The sequence below is a fragment of the Passer domesticus genome, chromosome 25 (assembly GCF_036417665.1).
Source record: "Passer domesticus isolate bPasDom1 chromosome 25, bPasDom1.hap1, whole genome shotgun sequence".
NCBI classification, from domain to species: domain Eukaryota; kingdom Metazoa; phylum Chordata; class Aves; order Passeriformes; family Passeridae; genus Passer; species Passer domesticus.
The window spans coordinates 390,098-412,555 of record NC_087498.1 but is presented as its reverse complement, the minus strand read 5'-3'; the positions used below and the strand labels follow the sequence as shown (position 1 = coordinate 412,555).

The window sequence follows — 22,458 nt, the reverse complement described above, 5'->3', positions numbered from 1 at the left end:
CCACACGGGCCTGTGGGGGGTGTGGGACAACGGGGTGCCCGTGTTTGCTGTCTCCAGGCTGGCAGCCTGGCCCCGGGACTTGCTCTGGGGGGGTGCTCCATTAACTGCCCCCCTTTCTGTGTCTCTCTCGCTTTCCCCCTTGCAATCAGCCCAGCGACTTGAGGAAGCACCGGAGGAAACTGCTAGTGAGTGGCTCCCATCCCGTTGGTTTTTGTCCAAGCCCTTTTTCCAGCCTGCTCCTGGCTTTGTCCACACCAGGTCAGGGTGCAGCAGGCGCGGGATGGAGCTGGGGACCCCAGGGATTCAGCAGGAGGATCATGGGGATCCTGAAAGGTGCTTGGACATGTTCCCGCCGGCAGCCTGGGGGGTCTGGCAGGACATGGGGAGGTTCAGAAAGCCACTGGGTCCTCAAACATTGTGTCCCCTCTGGCAATAGGGTGTCCTTGGGACATTCCCATCTGTGCTCCTCAGAGTCCTCTGATGAGGGCCAGCAGCTTCTGTCCCCACACCTTGACCTAGATCGTGGGGCTGCATCCTCTCACCCCCCATTCCCAGGATCTCAGCCATACTGCCACATCCTCCCCATCCGCTTGGGCATCTGGAACCATTGCCAGAGCTCTCATTCAGGCCATTCCTGGAGCATGGCAAAGCCCCAGGACTCTGGTGGCTCTTTTGGCCATGCCTCCATGGAGCAAGAGAGAGGCAGGCAGCAGGGCAAGGATGGAGCTGGGGTCTGGCCTCCCACCCTCACAGCCTCTCCGCTTGTTCAGTCACCCGCAGCTCGGGATGAGAGCCGGGAGGACAAAACCACCATCAAGTGTGAGACATCCCCGCCCTCCTCACCCAGGACCCTGCGGCTGGAGAAGCTCGGCCACCCTGCTCTGAGTCAGGAGGATGGCAGGAGGTATGTGGAGCCCTTGGCATCTCTGTTGGTTTGAGGATATTCCTGGGGCACACGTGGGTTGGGTGGGCTGGGGTTTGCCATGTGCCCTGCTCAAGAATAACCTAAAGGCTTTGCACTTTGTCTCCCTCTTCCATACCCAGCTCACTGGAGGACCAGGCTAGCAATCCCAGCAGCAGCCAGGACTCCTTGCACAAGGGCTCCAAGAGGAAGGGGATCAAATCCTCCATTGGGCGCCTGTTTGGGAAGAAAGAGAAGGGTCGTTTCAACCAGCTGAGCAGAGAAGGGGCCACGGGGCAGGGTCCGTGAGCAGCCCTGTCCCTGTCTGTGCCAGGCCCTACACAGCCTCTGGCTCTGTCTGCCATTGAGGTGCTGTCGGGGTGACAGGGAGGGGCAGGGACACCCCTGCTGGTGTGGGGATGCTGGGGCCATGGCAGCTTCAGGGAAGTTGGAGCTTGGTGTTTTCTCCTCTTGACATTTCTGGCCTAAGCATGGTGTCACCTTAATGCTCTGTCAGAGCTGGGGTGTGGACAGTGACCTCCTGTCCCTGTATCTCGTCTTTAATGTCCCCAAATCTTCTTCCCTTCCCATGGATTTTGCAGAGCCCTTTGGTAGGAGCTGCTTTTCCACTCCCAAATCCTTTACTACTTCCATGTTGAGCATTGATGGACTCAATGATCTTTCTGTGCCTCTTCCAGAAGGGGCTGTTCTGTGATTTTGGGATTCTGGGACTTGGAAATAAGAGGGATGGCAGGAAGGGGTCTGCTTGGGCTTCCCAGGGATGCAGGGTGGCCATGGGGGTGGGTTGCAAAGGGCCTCACCTCTTGTGCTGTGACTGTGTGTCCCCCTGGCATGGGGATGGTGACAATGTCCACAGTGGCCCCATGGGAGGTCACACTGACTCGGGGACATCACACTGACCTGAGGGTGTCTTGCTTGCCCAACAGTGCTGCTGACTGACGTGGAGGGGGGCATCCAGGACCCCCTGGGATTGGGCAAGCTGGGGGCTCAGGCTGAGAAGGATCGGCGCCTACGGAAGAAGTGAGTGAACTTCCTTCCCTATCCCAGCAAGAAACTGATCTGCTGGGAAGCCATGGCACAGGACTAGGAATTGCTGGGAAATCTCATCTTCACCCTCCCTTGGGCTTTGTTACTTCCTTCACAGCTTTGTGTCCAGCTGCTTCCTGCTGCTCGGGGTGTGCTCCCTTCAAAGAACTCTCCCTTCCACACAAGTCCCCCATAAATTACTCTTCTGCTTCTGTTCCTGCCAGGCATGAACTCCTGGAAGAGGCTCGGAGGAAAGGATTGCCCTTTGCCCACTGGGATGGCCCCACTGTTGTGTCCTGGCTGGAGGTGCGTGCCCATGGATTGTCCCCATGATGTCCCCACAGGTCTATGTGTGCCACCATGTCCCACCACATGGCTGGGGCCTGCAAATCCTGGCAGAGCAGAGGAAGTCTCTGCATCCCTCACAGGGACTGTGGAATTGTGGTTTGAGTAGAGCTTTGGGTTTGAGCATAAGTCTGATGAGGAGTGGCTGAGGGAGCTGGGAAAGGGCTCAGCCTGGAGAAAAGGAGGCTCAGGGGGGACCTTCTGGCTCTGCACAACTCCCTGATAGTAGGGGGTACCTGGGGGAGGTCGGGCTCTGCTCCCAGGGAACAGGGACAGGAGGAGAGGAAATGGCCTCACACTGTGCCAGGGGAGGTTCAGGTTGGATATTGGGAAAAAGGTCTTCAGTGAAAGGGTGGTCAGGCTGTGGCACAACTGCCCAGGCAGTGGTGGGGTCACCATCCCTGGAAGTGTTCAAAAGATGTGTGGATGTAGCATTTGGGAGATGGGTAGATGGTGAACATGGCAGTGCTGGGGGAATGGCTGAAGTGATCTTAGAGGGCTTTTCTAACCTTAATTATTCCATGAAGAGCTCCATGGTTGCTCCTTCCCTGTGCTGTGTCCATCAGGCACAGGGATGGGGGCTGCCCACAGGCCACCTCTGCAAGGTATAACCAAGCCAAAAATCCCACATGGACATTCAGCTTCGATAGTGGGCTCTAGAGAGGGTGGCTTGCCCCTGGCACGGGAGCCAGGGTGGCAGCGCCAGACAGTCACTGCTGTCCCTGTCCCCAGCTCTGGGTGGGGATGCCAGCCTGGTACGTGGCTGCGTGCCGGGCCAACGTCAAGAGCGGGGCCATCATGTCAGCCCTGTCGGACACCGAGATCCAGCGGGAGATCGGCATCAGCAACGCCCTGCACCGCCTCAAGCTGCGCCTGGCCATCCAGGAGATGGTGTCCCTCACCAGCCCCTCGGCGCCGCCCACGTCCCGCACGGTGAGTGCTCCCTGCACGCCCGACCCTCCAGGGGCCAGACGGCTCCTTGCCCTCCTTGCCCTGGGGACCACTGTGGCAAGCGTGGCCATGGAGGGGGTGATGTCCCCTCATGGACTGGTCAAACCACTGGACACTCATCCCCCAGCACACATGGGGGATTCCCAGCTGGAAGCGTGAAGCTTTTTCTGGTTTCAAGGCTCCTGCCACTCACATGGGGTTGTCAGCAGGAGGCCAGCCCTGAAAGAGTAGGACTCAAGGCCTGGCTGCCCTGGAGAGGATAAAACTCCATCCAAAGAGCAGAAACCCAAACATTCCTGATGAACAGGGCCAGCCTGGTTGTACACAGCCTCTTTCCCAATCATTTCAACACAAGCCTTTTCCATCTGAAATTCTTGGGGCAACTCAGAGCAAATGTAGATCCCTGCCCTTGGTAGGATGGAGGGATTGTGTCTTTTGCTGGTCCCCAAAGGCCTCGAGGGGTTAATGGTGGCCAAGTAATGCCAAGACACATCTGTAGTCTTGCAGCTGGCAGAAGGAAGGCTGCTATGTCCCCCTCAGATGGCTGTGTCTGGGTTACAGTTGATGCGGACAGGCCTGCAGGCTCCTTGAGAATCACACTAAAGTGGAAAGGGAGATGAATGAAAGTCCTTGGTCTGCTCTCTGTGTCTGCATGGACATCCCAGGGTCCCCTTGAGCAGTGAGGTGTCACCAGGTTGAGCTGCTAGGATGGGGGGTGTTCCCAGGACAGCTGCAGCCTACAGTGGTCTGATCCTCCACCAGCCTGAGCCAGGCTTGGTTCCAGTATAGTTGGTGCTGACAGAGGCTGGACATGAGCCCAGGTGTGCTCAGGTGGGCAGAAAGGCCAAGGGCACCTGGGCTGGCCCAGCACTGTGGTGGCAGCAGGCCCAGGGCAGTCCCCATCCCCTGTACTGGCACTGCTGGGGTCACACCTGGAATCCTGGGGGTGTTCTGGGCACTTCATGACAACAGAGACCTGGATGGGCTGGAACGTGTCCAGGGAAGGGAACAGAGCTGGGGAAGGGGCTGGAGCACCAGGGGTGGCTGAGGGAGCTGGAAAGGGGCTCAGCCTGGAGAAAAGGAGGCTCAGGGGGAACCTTCTGGCTCTGCACAACTCCTGACAGGAGGGGGCACCTGGGGGGATAGGACTCTGCTCCCAGAGAACAGCGACAGGACAAGAGGAAACGGTATTAAACTGTGCCTGGGGTGGTTCAGGTTGGATATTGGGAAAAGTTCTTCAGTGAAAGGGTGCTCAGGCCCTGGCACAACTGCCCACGGCAGTGGTGGGGTCACCATTCGTGGAAGTGTTCAAAAAATGAGTGGAGTTGCACTTGAGGACAATAGTTTAGTGCTGAAGATGGTGGTGGTGCTGGCTTGGGTGTTGGACTTGATGATATTTCAGCCTTAATGATTCTGTGATTCCATGACTCCATGGTGGTTGTAAACTGAGGCCATGTTTGCTCTGACCCCTCTGCTCTTTTCCCTGCAGTCCTCTGGAAATGTTTGGGTCACCCATGAGGAGATGGAGAACATGGCAACTTCCACCAAGACGGTGAGGCTGGGCAGCCCCCAGGGTGCTGGGGGAAGCCCCCGGGGTGTCGGGGTCTGAGCAGCTCCAGGTGTGTTAACCCAGAGGGAAGGGGTTCCTTCACATGTCAGCTCTTGGACAGCACCCTGCAGTTCTTTAGAAACCCTCTTTCAACCTTTAATGTCCCAGCAGTTTCTAAAACCCCATCAGATTTTTTTTCCCTTGTGGATATCACTGGGTTTCCAGAGCAGCCTGGCTGTTTGGGAGTTAAAGACAAAACCCAGGAGTGATCTCAAGACATATGAGATCCCTGGGTCATTCTGCACCCAAGTCATGGTCTAATCCCCCACTGACCTCAGCATACCCTAATATTGTCCCCACCATGTGTCCCTGACACAGCTGACAGCTTGGGGTCCCTTGCAGGGATATGTCCATGCTCCCCAAAGCTCTGGCTGCTTTGGAGAGATGGAGCCACGCTCCCTTCTCTGCAGCCTGATCACCCCCATCTGTGTCTCAGAGCAGGGCAGCATTTCAGATTTGGGTGGGAATTGTGTGTCCAAGGCCAGGCTGGTGCACACTGGAATAGTGGAAGGTGTCCCTGCCCATGGCAGGGGTGGAATAGAATGAGCCCTTCCAATCCAAACAAGTTTGGGGTTCTCTGAAATAGGCATTTTATTGAAGTTTTTGTTGAGTAGCAGGATGTGCCACTGTCCCTTAGTAGGTTCTGTGAGACTGAGGAAAACCAGCATAAGTTGGCAAAGGAGGAAATAGCTACAAAATCAGCAAATTGGCTTGGGCAGTCCCCTGTGGGTCATGACAGATGTACTGAAGCTTAATTCTCTTTCACCCATCTGACCTGGGGGGACCTAAGAACTCTCTATGTTTCCCAGGGAAGATGAACAAGCCCCAGGGTTGGTGCCATCTCCAGCCCAACCTCATCCTATCTTGTCTTCTTTCTCCTTCTCCTTCTCCTTCTCCTTCTCCTTCTCCTTCTCCTTCTCCTTCTCCTTCTCCTTCTCCTTCTCCTTCTCCTTCTCCTTCTCCTTCTCCTTCTCCTTCTCCTTCTCCTCCCTCTCCCTGTATTCTTGGTTAGAGATGGGGTGGGAACCAGGCCCAGCAGGGTCGGGGTGTCCCCAGCACCCTGGGAACAAGGCTGAGGTCCCCAAGCCATAAGAGCCAGCCCTGTCCCCTCCGTGTCCCTCTGTGCTGAGGGGTGCCATGCTCAGTGTGCGTGGCAGGCCCTGTCCCTGTGCAGGGCCACCAGGTACTGACTCCACTGTCCTTTCTGTTGACATGCTGCGTGTGTCACACTTAGGACACAGAGGAAGGCAGCTGGGCACAGGTGAGGTCCCCGGGTCACTCTTGTCCGTGGGCGGTGCATGGAGTGGTGGGGGGGAGCTGGACATCCCGGGGGATGTTTGGGGCATTGATGTTCACCAAGGCCTTGGAGGCTTTACCTGCACCCCATGGCTGCTCCTCTGGGCCATCTCCCAGGTACAGGATGTCCTCCTGGGCCCTTCTCTGCTCCAGGCAGTGTCTTTTCCTGAGACCTCTGTGAGATCCAGAGCCTGTGTTAAGAACTCCCACCTGTGTGATCACCCTGCATGCAGGCAGGATTTGAGCTGCACATTTGCTTTTCACCTATTTTGTAGCCCCAAGTCCATACAGATGATTTTTATGAACCAAAAAGGTAGGAGGAAATAGTCCTGCTTGGATCCATCTCTTCTGGTTTTATCCCTCTCAAATGTTTTACTTTCCTTCTGGTGGATTTTAATTCATTTTTGGAGCAAAATCAATTTGCAGTGGGAGTGAATGGGTAGGGTTTTTTTTTCCCAAAACTGACCTTGTTTTTTGTTTTGAATTCATAAAATAGAGATTCTTAAAGTATAGATTCTTAAAAATGAGCTGAGAATGCACTGGAAGCTATTTCTCACTTATTTTGTCTTTCAATGAGTGTGCTTTTTCCAGAGGCAGCTGCTCATAAAGTCCAGTTATCCCTTGCCATTGCTTTTGCCTCCTGGAGGGACATGAGTAGGATACAGACCATGGCCAACAGGACTGTTCCCTCCAGCTCCTTCAGTATCACCCAGGGCTGACTCCTCTGGCCTGGCTTTAGCTTCAGGACAGTGACCCTCCTGGGCTGTCACTGATCTGGGATTCTGCAGCTCCACCAAGCCCTGGGTTCTCCCCAGCTTCTCCATGTGCTTCTCTGCAGACATTGGCCTACGGGGACATGAACCACGAGTGGATTGGGAACGAGTGGCTGCCCAGCCTGGGTCTGCCCCAGTACCGCAGCTACTTCATGGAATGCCTGGTGGACGCGCGCATGCTGGACCACCTCACCAAGAAGGACCTGAGGGTGCACCTGAAGATGGTGGACAGCTTCCACCGGTGAGGCCTGGCCCTCAGAGCTCCTCAGTGTGCATGTGGAGCAGAGGAGGGGGGGATTTGAGGGATTCTCCCCTGTCTTGAGCAGCCCTGGATGGCTCTTCCAGGCTGGACTCACCACCCTGAGCTGGGGCAGGTCTTAAGGGCAAGAGTTCTCCTTCACCTCACTCCCTGCTGCAGAACTGTAGAGGACCAGGCCTTCCCCTGGCTGTGAAGCAAACCATAGGCAAAATTTTGGGCTCATCCCACCTGGTGCTCCACTGCTGTCTGCCAGTAGTCCAGTGGGAGAAGGCTTGTGCCATCCAAGCCATGGCTCCAACACCAGGATCTAACCCTGCCATGGGGGTCCCACAGCCCACCCTGACCCATGGGCCTGCCAGGGTCACCTCCATGGGTGAGCCCTTCAGCCTGGTGCAGCCCCCAAGGGCTGGTTCCTCCTTCCCTCTCCAGCCACCAAGTGTGAGCATTGTTTGGAACTGTGCGCTCTCAGGCAGCTGGAACAGGCTCAAACTGATGGAGTGGGGAATTGCCATGGAAGGGGGGGACATTCCCCATTGTCCAGCTTCAGGTTCTGTCTGTCCCAACCCATCCCTGGCCTGAAGCATCCTTTGGACATGTGGGGACAGAAGAGGGGTTCCTACCCGGGTCCCTCCCAGCCACGTGTCCTGGAGGGCTGGGTGACCCCTCGTGTCCCCTCGTGTCCCCTGTGTTGTTGCAGCACCAGCCTCCAGTACGGCATCATGTGCCTCAAGAGGCTCAACTACGACCGCAAAGAGCTCGAGAGGAGGCGAGAGGAGACCCAGCATGAAATCAAAGGTCAGCACCCCTTGTCCAGCTCCAGAACAGGAGAGAAACCTCCCAGGAGATATCCAGAGCTGGTCTCTCTTCTATCTCTTTTTTTTAACCCATTATTTCCGAGCCCCCAGTGCTGTTCTCCTGAGGCACCTTCCTGCTGCTCCAAGTGCCTTTATCAGCTGACTGCAGGCAGGCATGAGGAGGGAGGAGGGAGGAGGGGAAAGCAAAGATGCAGCCTGAGCATCCTGTGACCTTCTCTGCCCATTTCACTACTCAGGACATCCCCAGCTTGATCAGCCTCCCCTTCCTCCTCACTGTCATGAGATTCCCTGTGCATCTGGCTGCTGCTTGGATTACATCTCATTATTGATAATGCCCCTAATTACATCAGCAGCCGTGGGTTCTTAGGATTAATTTGCACAGTTGTTTTCTGCCTGTTATTTCAGCTTTGAGCTTGGTAAATTGAACTGAGCTGGTTTTGGCACTTGAGCTCCTGGTTTTGCTGCTGGCTTGGGAAGGAGAGTCCCAGGTTCATCCTAGAGCAAAAGGAAAAGGCCTCAGGACATCCCCAGACCTGCTCAGAGCCATGAGTGTGGTGTGAGATAGCCCTGAGCCATGCCCTTGCTGTCGTGCAGATGTGTTGGTGTGGACCAATGACCAGGTCATTCACTGGATCCAGTCCATTGGGCTGCGTGAGTACGGGAACAACCTGGTGGAGAGCGGCGTGCACGGGGCCCTGCTGGCCCTCGATGAAAACTTTGACCACAACAGCCTGGCCCTTGTGCTGCAGATCCCCACCCAGAACACCCAGGTAGGAACAGCAGCCTTGGGGGATTTTGGAGGAGAGTGGCCAGTGTGGGACATGGCTGTGGTGTGACCACACCTGTGTCACCAACTCAGCTCTGCCTTTCAAAGCTGAGCTCTCCTGTGGCATGGGGGCTCTTTCTGTCACACTCAGGCTTTCCTAGAATGGAAGTTTGGCCTGGAAGCACATTCCCCATTGATGTGGGATCATAATTTTTTGGTTAATTGCAGGCTCGACAAGTGCTGGAGAGGGAGTTCAACAACCTGCTCGCCTTGGGCACGGACCGGAGGCTGGATGATGTGAGTGCCAAACCTCTCCATGTCCTGTGTGACTGGGGAAGGACTTGGGGGTGTTGGTGGATGAGAAGCCCAATGTACCCTGGCGCTGTGCTCTGGCAGCCCAGACCCCGCCCTGTGCTGGGCTGATCCCCCAGCCTGGGCAGCAGGGCAGGGGGGCATTCTGCCCCTGTGCCCTGCTCAGGTGAGACCCCACCTGCAGAGCTGCCCCAGCCCCAGGCTCCTATATCAGAAGGACATGGAGCTGCTGGAGCGAGTCCAGAGGAAGAGCTCTGAGGGCTGGAGTTCCTCTGCCATGAGTCCAGCATCCCTTGGAGTCTTTACTGGGACATTTGTGTTGATGTCCCCAAGGCATCTTTGCAGGCAGACTGCAAAGATGATCTGTCTCTTCTCTACCAGCTGCTGTAGAGAAGAGACAGATGAGCTGGAAAGGATAAAGCCAATGCCATGGGATCCCAGCAAGATGTCCGATGTCCTCAGCCCAGTTTGATCCCACACTTTTCTAGAGCTGGTCACTGAGGACAGGCATACCCCTGTTAGCTGGTGTCTCAGGGCCAGGAGGTGCTGCTGGCACTGACCCCAGGCCTGTCAACGCTGTTCCCTGCAGGGCGATGACAAAACCTTCCGTCGGACGCCGTCCTGGCGCAAACGCTTCCGCCCACGGGACGTGCACAGCATCAACCTCCTCAGCGGCTCTGCTGAGACCCTCCCCGCCGGCTTCCGTGTCACCAGCCTCGTGCCACTGCCTCCTCCAGCTGCTCCAGCCAAGAAAATGCCCCCGGAAGGTGGGTCAGCCCTTCTCCAGGGAAAGGGGGTTCTCTCCCACCTCTGCTCAGAGTCTTAGGGAATGTAGGGAAGGATGGGCTTGCTGGTCACCCAAGATGCTCAATCCACATGGTCCTGGAGTGGTGGCCTACTGGAAAGGTTTTTCTGAAAGGGTTACTTCAGACCTGTGTGTGAGTTCTTGGTTATGAACTACAAGAACCAGTTAGGGGCCAGGATTGTGGCATGAAGTGGGATATGTCACCCAGGGGCTGCCAGGATGCAGGAACCCAGTCTGGGCCAGTTTCCTCCATTCTGGTTTTGGGAACCACCCCAAAGGGATGTATTGACTGGCTCCATTTGCCTGAGCTCTCCCAGGGCTGGCAGGACCTGCTGGGACACCCTGCCTGCCCATGGTGCTGGCTGTCCTGTTTTATGTCCTAGAATCTGCCGCTGCCACACAATTCCTTTCTTCAAGGTGTCTTGGTCCCTTCCAAAGCTGTAGGGGGCAGAAGCTCCAGCCAGGTCACCCTGATTTGTCCCCTGTACCAGGCACCCTGGTCCCACTATCCCAAGGCAGCAGCTACTCCCCACTGGAGCAAAGGTGGCTTCAGCAGACTCAGAAATGAGGATGGGAATGAGAATTAAAAAGCTGTGTACTTACCTTCCAACTCCAAACCCCAGAATCAGCTCTTCTCCTGCCTCCAGTTTTGCTCAGATGTCCCAGCTTTCCATCCAGCAGTTTGGGTCAAGCTTCTGTTTTACCTTTTTCACACCATCCCTGGAAGCTGCAGTTCTCATCTGGCTGAAGACAGTGAAACGTGGGCAGAATCCCACCCAGACAGGGAGCAGGGTGCTCACTGCCCAGGAGCAGGGATGGCAAGTGGTAATTTCCCAAATACCCTGGAGCCTCAGAAACATCTGAGATGGCCAAACGTGGCTCTTCCTCTGACCTTTATCTTCACATGGCTGCAGTGTACAGTTGCTGCTCAATAAACACGGGATTTGGGGACGCTGGGGCAGTCACTAATTGCTGGGGCAGTCACTAATTTGCTCTTTGGTTCCCTTCCAGTCACTGCCTCTGGGTCCCCAAGGCTGGAGACCTCCACGGTCCGGACGTACTCGTGCTGAGGGTCAGCGAGATGGGAGCCAAGCCCTGGGTGAGTGCGAGGCCCTGGAGCTGCCTGGGGACCAAGGGCAGAGCAGGAGCCCCAGCAGCACCCAGGCAGGGGCTGCCCTCACCGAGCTTTGGCCATGGAGGAGCAGGGAGACCTCAGTGTGGGGGAGCTGCTGCTGGCCCAGGCTCACAGAGATGATGCAGGAGGGATGCTCAGCGTCCCACCACGTGCGGTTTGTCCACTCTTGGACACTCCACTGGGGACCCCAGGATGCCATTCCCACTTGTGTGAGGGAAGGATAGTCAAGCACTTCAGGGAGGCTCCTGCTGTGCCCTGGGCCGTGGTTGCCCTATGCCAGGAGGATCCAATGCTGATTCCATCTGGGCTTGTTGGCCGGTGGGTGCATGGGTGGAGCTGAGCCAGCATCCTCACGGGGCCTTTCCCACTTTGCTCCTCAGCAAATCTCCATGTCTGTACGCCATGTGCTGGCTGCCTTCCAGGACAAGAGCCCAGCCTGTGCCTGTTCCTCGGCCCTGACTCACAGACTGTCACTGCTGTGGACCGACAAGATCTGTCCCTCCTGCTCATGCACCCCTGCTTCCCCGGCTCCCGTGGCTCCCACTATGGCCTGTCCCCCACTTCTCCTGTGCTGGCTGGGCCGTGGATGTGCTCTGGATGCCATCCTGGCATGGTGCAATCTGGGGAGCAGCACGACACCCCCAAAGTGTCTGCAGTGTTTGGAAAACTCTCCTGCCTGGTTCATGTTGCCAATCTGCCACGGGGCTGCACTCACTTGTCTGAGCCCTGGGCATCAGGGGTGCTGCTGCCCACAGGACTTGAAGCCAAGGAAGATTCAGCCTCGTGAAAATCCTCCCTCCAGGGTGGCCGGGCAAGGAGCTGCCCTTGGGGGGGCTGGGGCAGTGCCAGGGCTGGTGCTGGGTGGGGTGAAGGGGCCCAGTGTGAGGCCAGGAGGGCAGTGTCTGCCCAGGGCTGGGTGGGCACGGTGCTGATTTTGGTGCTGTCAGGTGCCCTGTTCAGGGGGGCTGTGCCTGGGACCACCCCACACGGCTCATGGGGACAGTGTCCAGCAGCCACAGGAGAGGGGACCCTCCTTGGGTGCCCAGGGAGACAACAGGAGCCCCCTCCACCCCTGGGATGTGCCCACCCTTCCCCTCTGGGTGCAGAGGAGATGCTCTCTCCTCCTGCCTCCTGGCAGGGGTCAATCCAGGAGGCTCTTAACTCTTCCCATTTCTTCCATAGGGTAGGATCTCTTTGTCTCCTCATGCCACGTTTGCCTTGTGTGGCCCCTATTTCTGATGTGATATTTATTGATGGCTGGAATGACCTTATACTTATCATGTGCTGTCTGGAAGTGCAATATCTGAGAGACTCTACAGTCACAACGTCTTTTCGGTGTATCATTTGCCTAATACAGTACTAAATATTTTTTTAATTTGAAGAGTCAGTGAGCCCTTTATATTGATGCCCTATTTCTTTCATCATATTACTGGTACTGCATGGACTCCAAACCCTGGATCGGGTCAGGAAAGGATGTATGTGTGTTCCAATAAACAGGATTTTAAAACAGTGCTGGCTTTGAGCCTCCTTTATAGAGCCCAAATTAAAAATATCTTTAATCTCTAGCTCCCTCAAGATCTTTGGGGTGCAAGGCTGAACCCCAGTTAAACACCAGTGAAATCACTGGTCCTTGTGGAGCTAATTGAAGTGTGGCACATCCAGTTCCCAGCTGAGTGAATGGGCTGAGGTCCAGCTGGATTTACTGATATGAAAATCTCCAACCTGGATTTGGGGATTGTATAACTGGGGAGACCTGCACAGGGCAGGACAACAGTAAAGGAAACCCCAAGCTGTCCAAACAAGAATGCCTTTATTTAAAAAAGAATCCAAATAAGTTAGCAAAAATAATAATTAAAAAAAACCCTAAATGGCAACTGCACACAGCGTTCAGTAGAAAAGACAGGTGGGCTCCGGGTCAGCACCACCAGACCTTGGTCAAGGAGCATCTGGAAAACTCAGCAAAGCGAACCCAGCACACACATTGGCCCCAAACCTGCCCGTCCCTGGTTGGGCAGTGGAGCCTGGCCCTGGGAAGCCCCTCCAGGACCTGCAGCTGCTGCCCCATCCCACCTCTGCCTGTCCTTGCAGCCCGGCAGGAGCGCTCCAAGGAGTGGGAAGGGAACTGAATGGTGTCAGCCGTGCAGCACTGGAGGGGTGGATGTGATTTCCAGTGGCTGGACCCTTCTGGCATCTCATTCCCACCCCGTTACCATTTATTGGAGCCGCCGGGGTTTGCACCAGCTCAGTTCTGACCCCGCTCCTCCGGGAACGTCACAGCCACGTCCTCCACAGCAATGCTCTCCACGATGGAGGACAGCGAGTGCAGATTGCGCTCCTCGGCTGCCTCGTCGGCCAGGAGGTGATCTGGGGAGACAGAGGGGTGAGGACACTGCTGGGAATGGGATCTGGGGAGACACAGGGGTGAGGACACTGCTGGGAATGGGATCTGGGGAGACAGAGGGGTGAGGACACTGCTGGGAATGGGATCTGGGGAGACACAGGGGTGAGGACACTGCTGGGAATGGGATCTGGGGAGACAGAGGGGTGAGGACACTGCTGGGAATGGGATCTGGGGAGACACAGGGGTGAGGACACTGCTGGGAATGGGGACTGTGTGCTGAAGATGGCTCCTGGTTCTGCTCAAGGGGATGTAGGTTAGTGGTGAACATGGCTGAGGGTTGGACTTGATGATCTTTTGCATCCATAACAATTCATTGATTCTTTTCTATGATTCCATGATCCCATGATCCTCCACAGGGCCAGAGGGACCTAGGGACCTGCTGCCAGCCCCCACCCTGGGGAAGGATGAGAAAGCAACAGGGAGTGGGACTTTTGGATCCTTTATAGGTTTAAATCTCCACTGGAAAATGAGATTAAGTTTCTGCCTTCTGGGGAAAATAACAGGTGGATTTGGCAGGGGCAGGGATAATGGCAAGCAGGGAAAAAAAGATCAGCAGCTGCCAGGGGGGTGTAGGGAGGGAAGGGGGTCTGGGGCAGCGCTGGCCAGCCATGCTCAGCTATGCCCAGCCATGCCCAGTGATGCCCAGCCAAGCATGCCAAGCCAGGGATGGCAACAGATGAAACCCTTGCCGGGGGTGAAGGCACCAGGGCCCCAGGCTGCTGCAGCCCAATTTCTCGGCTCCCAGGGGTTGGTGTTTTGGTGAAATCAGGGCTTGGAGAACCCTTAATTGCTGAGAATTGAGCCAAGGAGGTTCTGCAGGATTTCTGAGCTCATCACTCTGCAGCAGAGGCACAGGGAGAGAAGGGCAAGGTTCCTTCTGCCCTTTGCTCCAAGAGTCTCCTGCCTGGAGAGGGGGGTGGCTCAGTGATGCTCTGATCCAGGCCTGCAGTGTCCCCACTGTTCCCACTCCCTGCAGAGCCAGCGAGGCCCTGGGATGCCCCAGGGAGACGAGGAGGGCGTTACCTGCAGGGTTGGTGCCGAACTCCAGCTGGCTGCTCCACTCGGGGCTGCAGGAGGAGCTGCCGGACCCACAGTCACTGGATGCCTGCAGGAGCCCAGAGCAACTGTGTGTCACCTCCTCTGGCACAGCTGAACCCCACCAGCATCCCCAAAACCCAGGGGGCTCATCCCACAGCATGACACCCTGTGGAGGGGGACGTGTCCCTCCCCACCTGGAGGAGCCAACAGCACACGGGGTCCCCAGGACCCATCAGGGCCAGGTGCTTCCTTAACCATAAGGGCTGGGAAAACCTCCTTTTTTTGGAACACTGGCCACAGAGAAATGGGGCTCCCCTCTCACTGCAGCTAAAAGGGCGTCTCTTTCCCCACTGATTATGAAAAAGGGCTGGATACAAACAAATGTCCTTGGGTAAAACACCTTTTTACTGAGAATCACCTAATCAGGCTTGTAAAAAATGATACATGGGCTAGATGCCCTCAGGCCGTCCTGAGGGAGGAGACTGGAAAAGCTTTTGGCAGTTTGATTTGTGGATTTGGAGTTGAGTGGTTTTGGAGAAAAGAGCTGACAGCATGAAAAATGAGAGCATTATTCAGCACAGCTCAGAATTCACTTTTTTTTGGGTGTGTCTTTATCTGGGAATGGGTGTCAGCTTAGGTAAAACCCCAAAAGTGATTTATATGAACAACTTCACAGTCCCAACTCTTTGTAGCAGATGAGAATGGCACTTTGGCTCTACAAGCTCATGGCAGCATGGGATAATTAATTAGCACTTGGATTTATTTCCCATTAAAGCAGGAAATTCTTACAGACATGATTTTTTTCCCCCCAAAATATTGGCTTTTGCATCAATATGTGAGCCCCTGGCTGCACCTGGGAGAAGGGGCAGCTCACAACAGAAGTGACAAAGCTCAGCACAGTTTTGGGCACATTTGCAAATCCAAGTGGATTCTGGGAAGTGGATATTGGATTCTGGTATCCAAGTGAATTCTGGCATTAAAGTGGATACTGGGAAGTCCCACTAATATGTAGGATGGAGCCTAAATACTTTTTCATTCCTTTATTCAGCATTAAATTGGACCACCTGGATACCTACTGGTTTGGCCCTTAAATCCCTTAGTCTGGAAGGAGATGTGGGAATTCCCTCTTGTGGGCCTCTGATAAAGTCCTTCCATATCTGTATCTGTATCTGTATCTGTATCTGTATCTGTATCTGTATCTGTATCAGTATGTGTATCTGTATCTATCTATCTATATCTGTATCTATCTATATCTGCATCTATATCTGTATCTGTATCTATCTGCATCTATTTCTATATGGATATCTATCTATCTATCTATCTGTCTCCATATACCTATATGTCATATTTATATCCAAATCTACTTTACCTATTTCTGTATCTACATCATCCATATCTACATTATCTATATCTCCATCACCTGTATCTATACAAATACCTGTATGTCATTTATATATTATATATCTATAGATAGTCTATATAATCTTTATCACTGTCTTTATTATCAATATATATTTATATAATCTATCTCTATAATTTGCATCTATCTCTACAGCTATCATATCCATATCAAATTCATCTGTAATTTGTCTATATGATCTCTGGATCTACAGAACCCGTATTATCAATGCCTATACCAATACATACCCCTACATCTCTCTATTCCATCTCTCCCTAGACCTGTAGCTGTAGTTTCAGCTCTCTGTGCATTCGCAGATCCAAACCTCAGAGCAGCAGGGAAACACATACCCAGCCATCCACAGGAATCAGGGGGAAGGTGAAAATGCCTCTCAAAAACTTGGTCAAATGACTAAACTCTTGTGGAGTGACATGTCCTGGCTCTCTGGGGATGGTGGCAGGACACAACTACTGAGTGTCTTCAGCCAGTGCCCAAATGGGCCCCTTAGGTCCTAGAAACCAGAGCTGTCCCTGTGCCATCCCTCTCATCCCTTCCTCTGACTGCATGTGCACAGGGAGTTAACACTCCCTGATTTATTTTATATTTTATGCTTTATATTTTTTGTATATTTCATATTTGTATTTCTATTTTTGTATTTAGTATTTAATATTATTGATTGTTATATTTTCATCTAGTTTAGTATTCATTTTCACCATTTTCACCATTCCCAGCCCAGGCCCACGTGTCACTCACGAGCACGGCCCCAGTGCAGCCATTCACAGGGACAGAGTAGCTGTGGCCCCTTTCCACAGGGATGTGAGCACTCAGCAGAGGTGGATCATTGTCTCCGTGTCCCCATGCAGGACACACTCACACATCCCCCAGTGTCCCAGGATGGCAGTGTCTGCCCCGCCCCAGAGCTGGGGTCCTGTTCCCCAGCAGGACCCAGTGCCCCAGAGCTTCTGCAGTGCCTCTGCTTGGGGTTACCCCACAGGGCATCACCCCCATGGAACAACCTCCCCTATGGCCTCACTCCTACAGGCCTTAACCCTGAAATGGCATCAACCCCCTAAAGCATTATCCCATAATGCATCACCCGTGTAGAATGGACACCCCGAAATGACATCACCCCCCCACAGAACGTCATTCCCATATGGCATCAACCCCATAGAGTGTCACCCCCATAGGGCATAACCTCCATAGGCCATTGTCCCCTTAGAGCATCTCTGCCATGGAATGGCACTCTAAAATGACCCCACATCAGGCATCACCTCCATGGAACATCACCCCCAAATGGCATCCCCCTACAGAGCATCGTCCCATAGAATATCACCCCATAGAAAGTCACCTTCATAGGACACTGTCCCCACAGAGCATCAGTCCCATAGGGCCCTTCTCCCATGGAGTGTCACCCCGAAATGGCATCACGCCCACAGGGCATCACCCCCACACTCATCACCCACGGGGCACCAGCTCCCGCGGCCGCTCCCCGCGCAGCCCGGGGACGCGGGGACAGCCGGGGCACTCACGGCGGGCTGCGGTCGGAAGCGCAGGTCGCGCTGCTCCCGCTCCTGCTGGTTGAGGGAGCTGAGCAGGCTCTGCAGCCGCTCGATGTACTGGATGGCGCTGCGCAGGATCTCCACCTTGGGCAGCCGCTGGTTGGGGTTCAGGAGGGTGCTGCGCTTCAGAGCCTCGAACGCCTCGTTCACCTTCTTGAGCCGCCGCTTCTCCCGCAGCGTGGCCGCGCGCCGCCGGTCCATGGACACGGATTTCCTCTTGCACACCTTGCAGGCCCAGGGCAGGCACTGCCCGGGACAGTGCTCGGCCAGCGCCTCCTTGTCCTGCAGAGCCGCCCTGCCCTCGGCGCACAGGGCCGCCTCGGCGCGCTCGGGGAACGCCGCGGGCTCGTAGGCCTGCAAGCGGGAGCCCAGAAAGTTTTCCCCATCGTAAAACCTCTGCTCCGGGAAGAAATACGGGTTGGTCTCGAAGAGCTCCATGGGCGGCTCGGGGACGTGTGCGCGGCTCGGGGACGGCTGCTCCCTCTCCCCGCGCCAACTGCTTGGTGCCATTTAAACCCCGGCGCTGGCATTAAATCACGGAGATAAATATAGAAAACCCAAAGGAAACCTGAGCCCACCCTAAGCTGCTGCCTCACATCAGAACTTGTCCGTCTGATTCTATGTGCTCTCCCCACGGGGATTACAGTGCCCGGCCCGGCGGGGCTGGGGGGGCTGGCACGGCGCGGGGGCAGCTCGGCTGGACCCGAACAAGGGCTTTGTGTGAGCCCCGAGGTGCCACTGGGGACTGCGGCGGCTGCCAGCTGCCCCCGGCACTCCCCCCTCATCTGCTCCCTTCAGTTACGGCTGGGCTGGGGCTGCCGTGGTGGCCTCGTGGCCGGTCTGCCTGACCAGGGCACCCCATCCCTTCACGCTGCCCCCATGGATCTGTGCCTTCCCTGCGGTGGGACTCAACACCAGCACAGCATCGTCCCCTTGCAGCCCTTCCCACCTCCCGACCCCGCTCTGCCCCATATTCCCCATGGTCCCATCCTGCCCATCCATGTTACACCGATCCCGCTTCAGCTGGAGCCTCGGGAAAGCCTTGGAATCCAGCCCCGGGAGGGATATCCCAGTGCAGGGAGCACCCCGGGCTCCAGTCCCCTTTCTGTGGACGCTCCTCTCTGTGCTCACCAGTCCCGGTCCCGGCTGCTGTGCCTGCTGCCTGTCCCTCAGGAACGGAGCAGGCAGGAGCAGGTAGGACAGAGCCAAAGCCCAACCTTTCCTCTGCCATGGGTGCCCAGTCAAGTTTCTTATCACATTTGTGTCACAAAATCCATGTTTGTGGCTAGTCTCATGCACCATACCCAAAGGACACCTGCTCCCACGTGTCTCCAGGTTCCAGCAGAGCCAGGCTGGACTCAACCCTCTCCCAGCTGGCACTGCCTCATCCCACCTGCTCTCCTGTGCTGGCCTCTGTACCTGTGGATAACCAAAGCCCCAAATGCCATCCTGATGCACGCCTCTCCCAGAAAGGACACATTGCTCACGCATTCCTGATAGGGAAACTGAGGCTCACCCAGCAGCAGCAGCATGAGGGGTATTTTAACTCATCCCCATCCTTTCTCTGCTGACTCCAATGGCTTGGCCACATCTCTCCACCTCTGTCTTTAATTCAGAGGGGATTTTTTTTTTCCATCTGGAACATCACAAACCATCTCCCATCTCCTCCTATTCCTGCTCCAGGCCAGATTCCAGCTGAGGGATTGGTCAGTGGAAAGAATGTCAGCAAAGTGCAGGGCCAACCCTGCTGGGATTCTCCTTCCCCAAATTCCCCCTCCTTGGAGAGGCTGTGCTGTGGCACATTCCCTGTGCCCACTATCAGCACCCTTGCTCACTTGGAATTGATTTCTGGCCTTGTTGGAACCTGTCATGATGCTCTTCTCTCCTTGTTGTGATTTGTTTGCAGCCAGGAGGTTTCTAACACCTCCTCACCCGAATTCCTGCTCTCCCGGGGTCCCAGCCCTGTGGATTTGCTGTCCCCTTGGTTTTAACATCTATGAAAGTCTGCACTAAGGAAAGCAGGACCTGCAGCCTTGAGGTTCAGCCTCGGCACAGCCCGTGCTCCCCACGGTCACTCAAACTCCAAAATACTCAAGAAGGAAAGAAATCAGAGCATCAGCTTGGCCTTTGCCTGAAGGGAAAGCACTAAAAGGGTTGGGAAGAGGCAGGATTCATCCCTCAGGTGTGCACAGGTGCCCATGGCAGGACTGAAGCTTTAGGAGTGGATAACCTGAGCCTGAGGTCTTCACGTCAGCCCCACACCATCACATAATTCAGCTTGAGTCACTCATGGGGACCTTTATCAGTGGCACTTGGTGGGCATGGACCCAGTGAGCCTCTTGAGCTGCAGCTGCATCCCTGGGTGAGAGGTGCCAGGACCACGCTGGAATAAATGGCTGTTTTGGAATTGCAGGAGCATGTTTGGAGGGTGAGAGATGCAGTGGTGACATTATGGGCTCCAGGGGCACATGGCTGACAACAGGAGAGCAGTCAAGCATTTGTCAGTTCATAAACAGGGGCAGCACTGGTGGGGGAGCACCAGCCACGTGTCCCCAGCTGGAGAAGTGGCACAAGCCAGTCCCAACAGGGCCACCAAGGCCACTGTGTAGCCATGGCTGAGCGGGCAGGGGAGACAGAAGGCAGCTCAAGGGGAGGAAAGGGCACTCAGTGCCAGCGTGGGGTGGACACTGGGAAGAGGGATCCCACTGGCAGCTGTGCTGCTGCAGCAGCTGCACTCACTCCAGCTCCATTTGAGGGTCTCATCCACTGCTGTGGGAGCAGAGATAATGCTGTGCTCACCCAACTGCAGCTCTGCAGTTCCTTCAGCCCCTCCATGCCATGGATGATCCCTCCTGAATGGAGGAGGGACACGGCGGTGTCTGGGGTCTGTAGGTCCAGAGGTCTCATCCCGGTAAATATCAAATCAAGGATAATGAATCCCATTGGGCAGGTAGCCATCATCAAGGGACCCTGTGCCTGGGCTACAGGGGGGTTCCCATCATGGTCACCCCACCCCACGGAGGCACTGCTGGGGGACGGGCGAGCGTGGCTCTTCTCGGTCCTGTGGGTGCTGAGGCTGTGCCCCGGGTAACTTGGAGCCTAGCAGGGATTAGGACTCTGCTGCCGGCTGTCAGGTTATCCTGTGATGGATGGGGCCGGCTGGGAGGCAACACAAAGTGACGCTGTGTGAGCCCTGGGCAGAACGTGCTGCGATCCGTCACGGGGTGACCTTTCCCCGGCCGGCGGGGGCCTCGCGGGGACGGCTCACCCCGACACAGCTGGCGGGGAGGGCAGCCACGAGCCCAGAGCTAAAAATACCCGTCCATTGAGAAAATCCCAGAGAGGAGGGTTTGTCCTTGCTTCTCCGGGGCAGCTTCCCAAGCCAGTGGCCAGGTCCACGGAGCAGGGTCACGGAGAGACACCCAGGGGCTGCCTCGGCTATTTTGCTTTCCCACCACGTCTGATGGTCTGGATTTACTGAGTTTTGGGGATACACGTGAGCGTGTTGCAGCCTGGGGAGTCCCTCTGAGTGCACAGAGCCTTAACCAGTGCATGTCCCTGTTCCGTGCTCGGAGCTGCACACACGGGTTGCACATCCCTGCCCGGGGCATGGAGCTGCACCGTGCCCACGCTGGAGAAGCGATGGTGGGGGTGGTGCCGGCCAGCTCCTACTGGAAAGGGCAGAAAAACCTGGGTTTGCAGGCTGGTGAAGAGATTTGGATGCCCCAAGAGGCATCTACAGCCCGGGATGCCGGGACCATCCCACTGATGAGGAAAAAGGGGGAAAGCCAGGGCTCAGCAGATATCATCCCTCTGGGATTTCAGCACAGGAAAGGAGACTCACCAAAATGTGACTTCCAGTCGGACCCACCCTCCCACCCCCACCGGGCACCCCACCGGGCACCCCACCGCCCCACATCCCCTCTCGCTTTCCAGGCTCTCGACATCCCTTCCTGCCGCCGTGACAAGTCATAACATATTTGGGAGCAGCTGCAGGCGGCGGGGAGATGCTTGGCCCTGGCCCCACGCTCGGCCGAGGAATGTGGAACAGACCTCTCCTCCGACACCCGGGATTTCCGACGTGCCTGCTCGCCGGAGATTTGGGACGGCGACAGCTGCTCGGCCAGGATGGGGCTCGGCAGAGCCTCCCCGTTCAGCCTCAGCCCGAGGCTTTGCACACCACGGCTCGTGCTGCTGGGGATGTGGGGTTCGTTTGGGGTCCAGCCCGTGGGGAGTGATGGGGGATGATGTCCTACTGTCTGTCCCGGCAGGGGTGGCAGCAGCGGTGACAGCACCAGCAGACAATCCCTCCCTCACCTGTAAGTGCCAACCTCGTCCAGCTTCAGTTCCCTGGTGGGAACAGGGCTGCTCCTGCAGCTCTTGGGTCCCCATGGGGATCACCACCCTTGCTGCCCTCTCACTCACCAGCACTCTAGGTACCCCAGTTTCCCTATCAGGAAATCAGGGATCATGACAGAGGTCTAAAATCTGTCTGGAGAACAGTTTTATTTTTGTAATTAACTGTCTTTTTGTCAATCCCTCATCTCCCTCCCAGGTCAAACCCACAGAGAGGTGCTGGTGACTGAGTAGCCCCCAGTACAGTGGATCCCAGTTTGGGGACAATACTGGTTGCCCCAACACACCAAGCCACTGGGCCCTGTCTATGAATTTCAGTGGGTGACCTGCTGCAATCACCCTGTGTGCCCTGACCCACCAGGATCCCTATTTGGGGACAAAACCAGGTACCCTGACCCATGAGTCCACTGGTTCCCAGCCCAGGGAGCACAGTGGGTGCCCTGACCTCCCTCCTTGCCCACACTGATCAGGGGATGCTCTGCCCCACTGCAGCACTAAACCTCCGCTGTTTCAGCCCCTCCGTGGGCTCCATAACTCCATGGCCTGGCCATGACCCTTCCCCTTCACAGTCCCTAGCCCCAGACTACAGCTGGAGGAGGGATTCACCTGGCAGGACCCCCACTAATGAACCCCACAGTAGGATTTCCCTTCTGGACCCCCTGTCAGCAGGTCAGGGGCATCCCTGGCTGCT

The 22,458-nt window shown here is 55.8% G+C and overlaps 2 protein-coding genes across 6 annotated transcripts in view; one reads left to right on the top strand and one right to left on the bottom strand.

The window, feature by feature from the left end:
* Nucleotides 1-12,523, top strand: part of PPFIA4 (PTPRF interacting protein alpha 4) — a 58,375-nt gene extending 45,852 nt beyond the window's left edge. For 4 of the 5 annotated variants that reach the window (XM_064398778.1, XM_064398774.1, XM_064398775.1 and 1 more), the window contains 15 exons: nucleotides 150-185; nucleotides 771-904; nucleotides 1,045-1,202; nucleotides 1,849-1,942; nucleotides 2,173-2,254; nucleotides 3,026-3,226; nucleotides 4,734-4,796; nucleotides 6,088-6,114; nucleotides 6,988-7,163; nucleotides 7,879-7,976; nucleotides 8,591-8,766; nucleotides 8,991-9,059; nucleotides 9,664-9,841; nucleotides 10,891-10,978; nucleotides 11,395-12,523. In XM_064398778.1, coding sequence (XP_064254848.1) covers nucleotides 150-185; nucleotides 771-904; nucleotides 1,045-1,202; nucleotides 1,849-1,942; nucleotides 2,173-2,254; nucleotides 3,026-3,226; nucleotides 4,734-4,796; nucleotides 6,088-6,114; nucleotides 6,988-7,163; nucleotides 7,879-7,976; nucleotides 8,591-8,766; nucleotides 8,991-9,059; nucleotides 9,664-9,841; nucleotides 10,891-10,949 — 1,551 coding nt within the window. In that variant the 3' untranslated portion in view covers nucleotides 10,950-10,978; nucleotides 11,395-12,523. The remainder of the gene's footprint in view (nucleotides 1-149; nucleotides 186-770; nucleotides 905-1,044; nucleotides 1,203-1,848; nucleotides 1,943-2,172; nucleotides 2,255-3,025; nucleotides 3,227-4,733; nucleotides 4,797-6,087; nucleotides 6,115-6,987; nucleotides 7,164-7,878; nucleotides 7,977-8,590; nucleotides 8,767-8,990; nucleotides 9,060-9,663; nucleotides 9,842-10,890; nucleotides 10,979-11,394) is intronic. The other variant, XM_064398777.1, reaches the window with a different exon arrangement.
* Nucleotides 12,524-13,256: 733 nt separating this feature from the next.
* Nucleotides 13,257-17,849, bottom strand: MYOG (myogenin). Its single transcript, XM_064399198.1, has 3 exons — nucleotides 17,382-17,849; nucleotides 14,439-14,520; nucleotides 13,257-13,378 (listed from the first exon to the last, which is right to left on the bottom strand). Exons 1-3 carry the CDS (start codon nucleotides 17,847-17,849, stop codon nucleotides 13,257-13,259), a joined length of 672 nt encoding a protein of 223 aa, XP_064255268.1.
* Nucleotides 17,850-22,458: the final 4,609 nt, after the last annotated feature.

Excerpts from the sequence above, each read along its gene's own strand:
- MYOG (XM_064399198.1), bottom strand. The coding sequence starts at position 17,849 with ATGGAGCTCTTCGAGACCAACCCGTATTTCTTCCCGGAGCAGAGGTTT. Across the intron at positions 14,521-17,381 it reads GCTTCCGACCGCAGCCCGCC|GCATCCAGTGACTGTGGGTC; the intron begins GTGAGTGCCCCG and ends GGGCTCCTGCAG. Across the intron at positions 13,379-14,438 it reads GTTCGGCACCAACCCTGCAG|ATCACCTCCTGGCCGACGAG; the intron begins GTAACGCCCTCC and ends CTGTCTCCCCAG.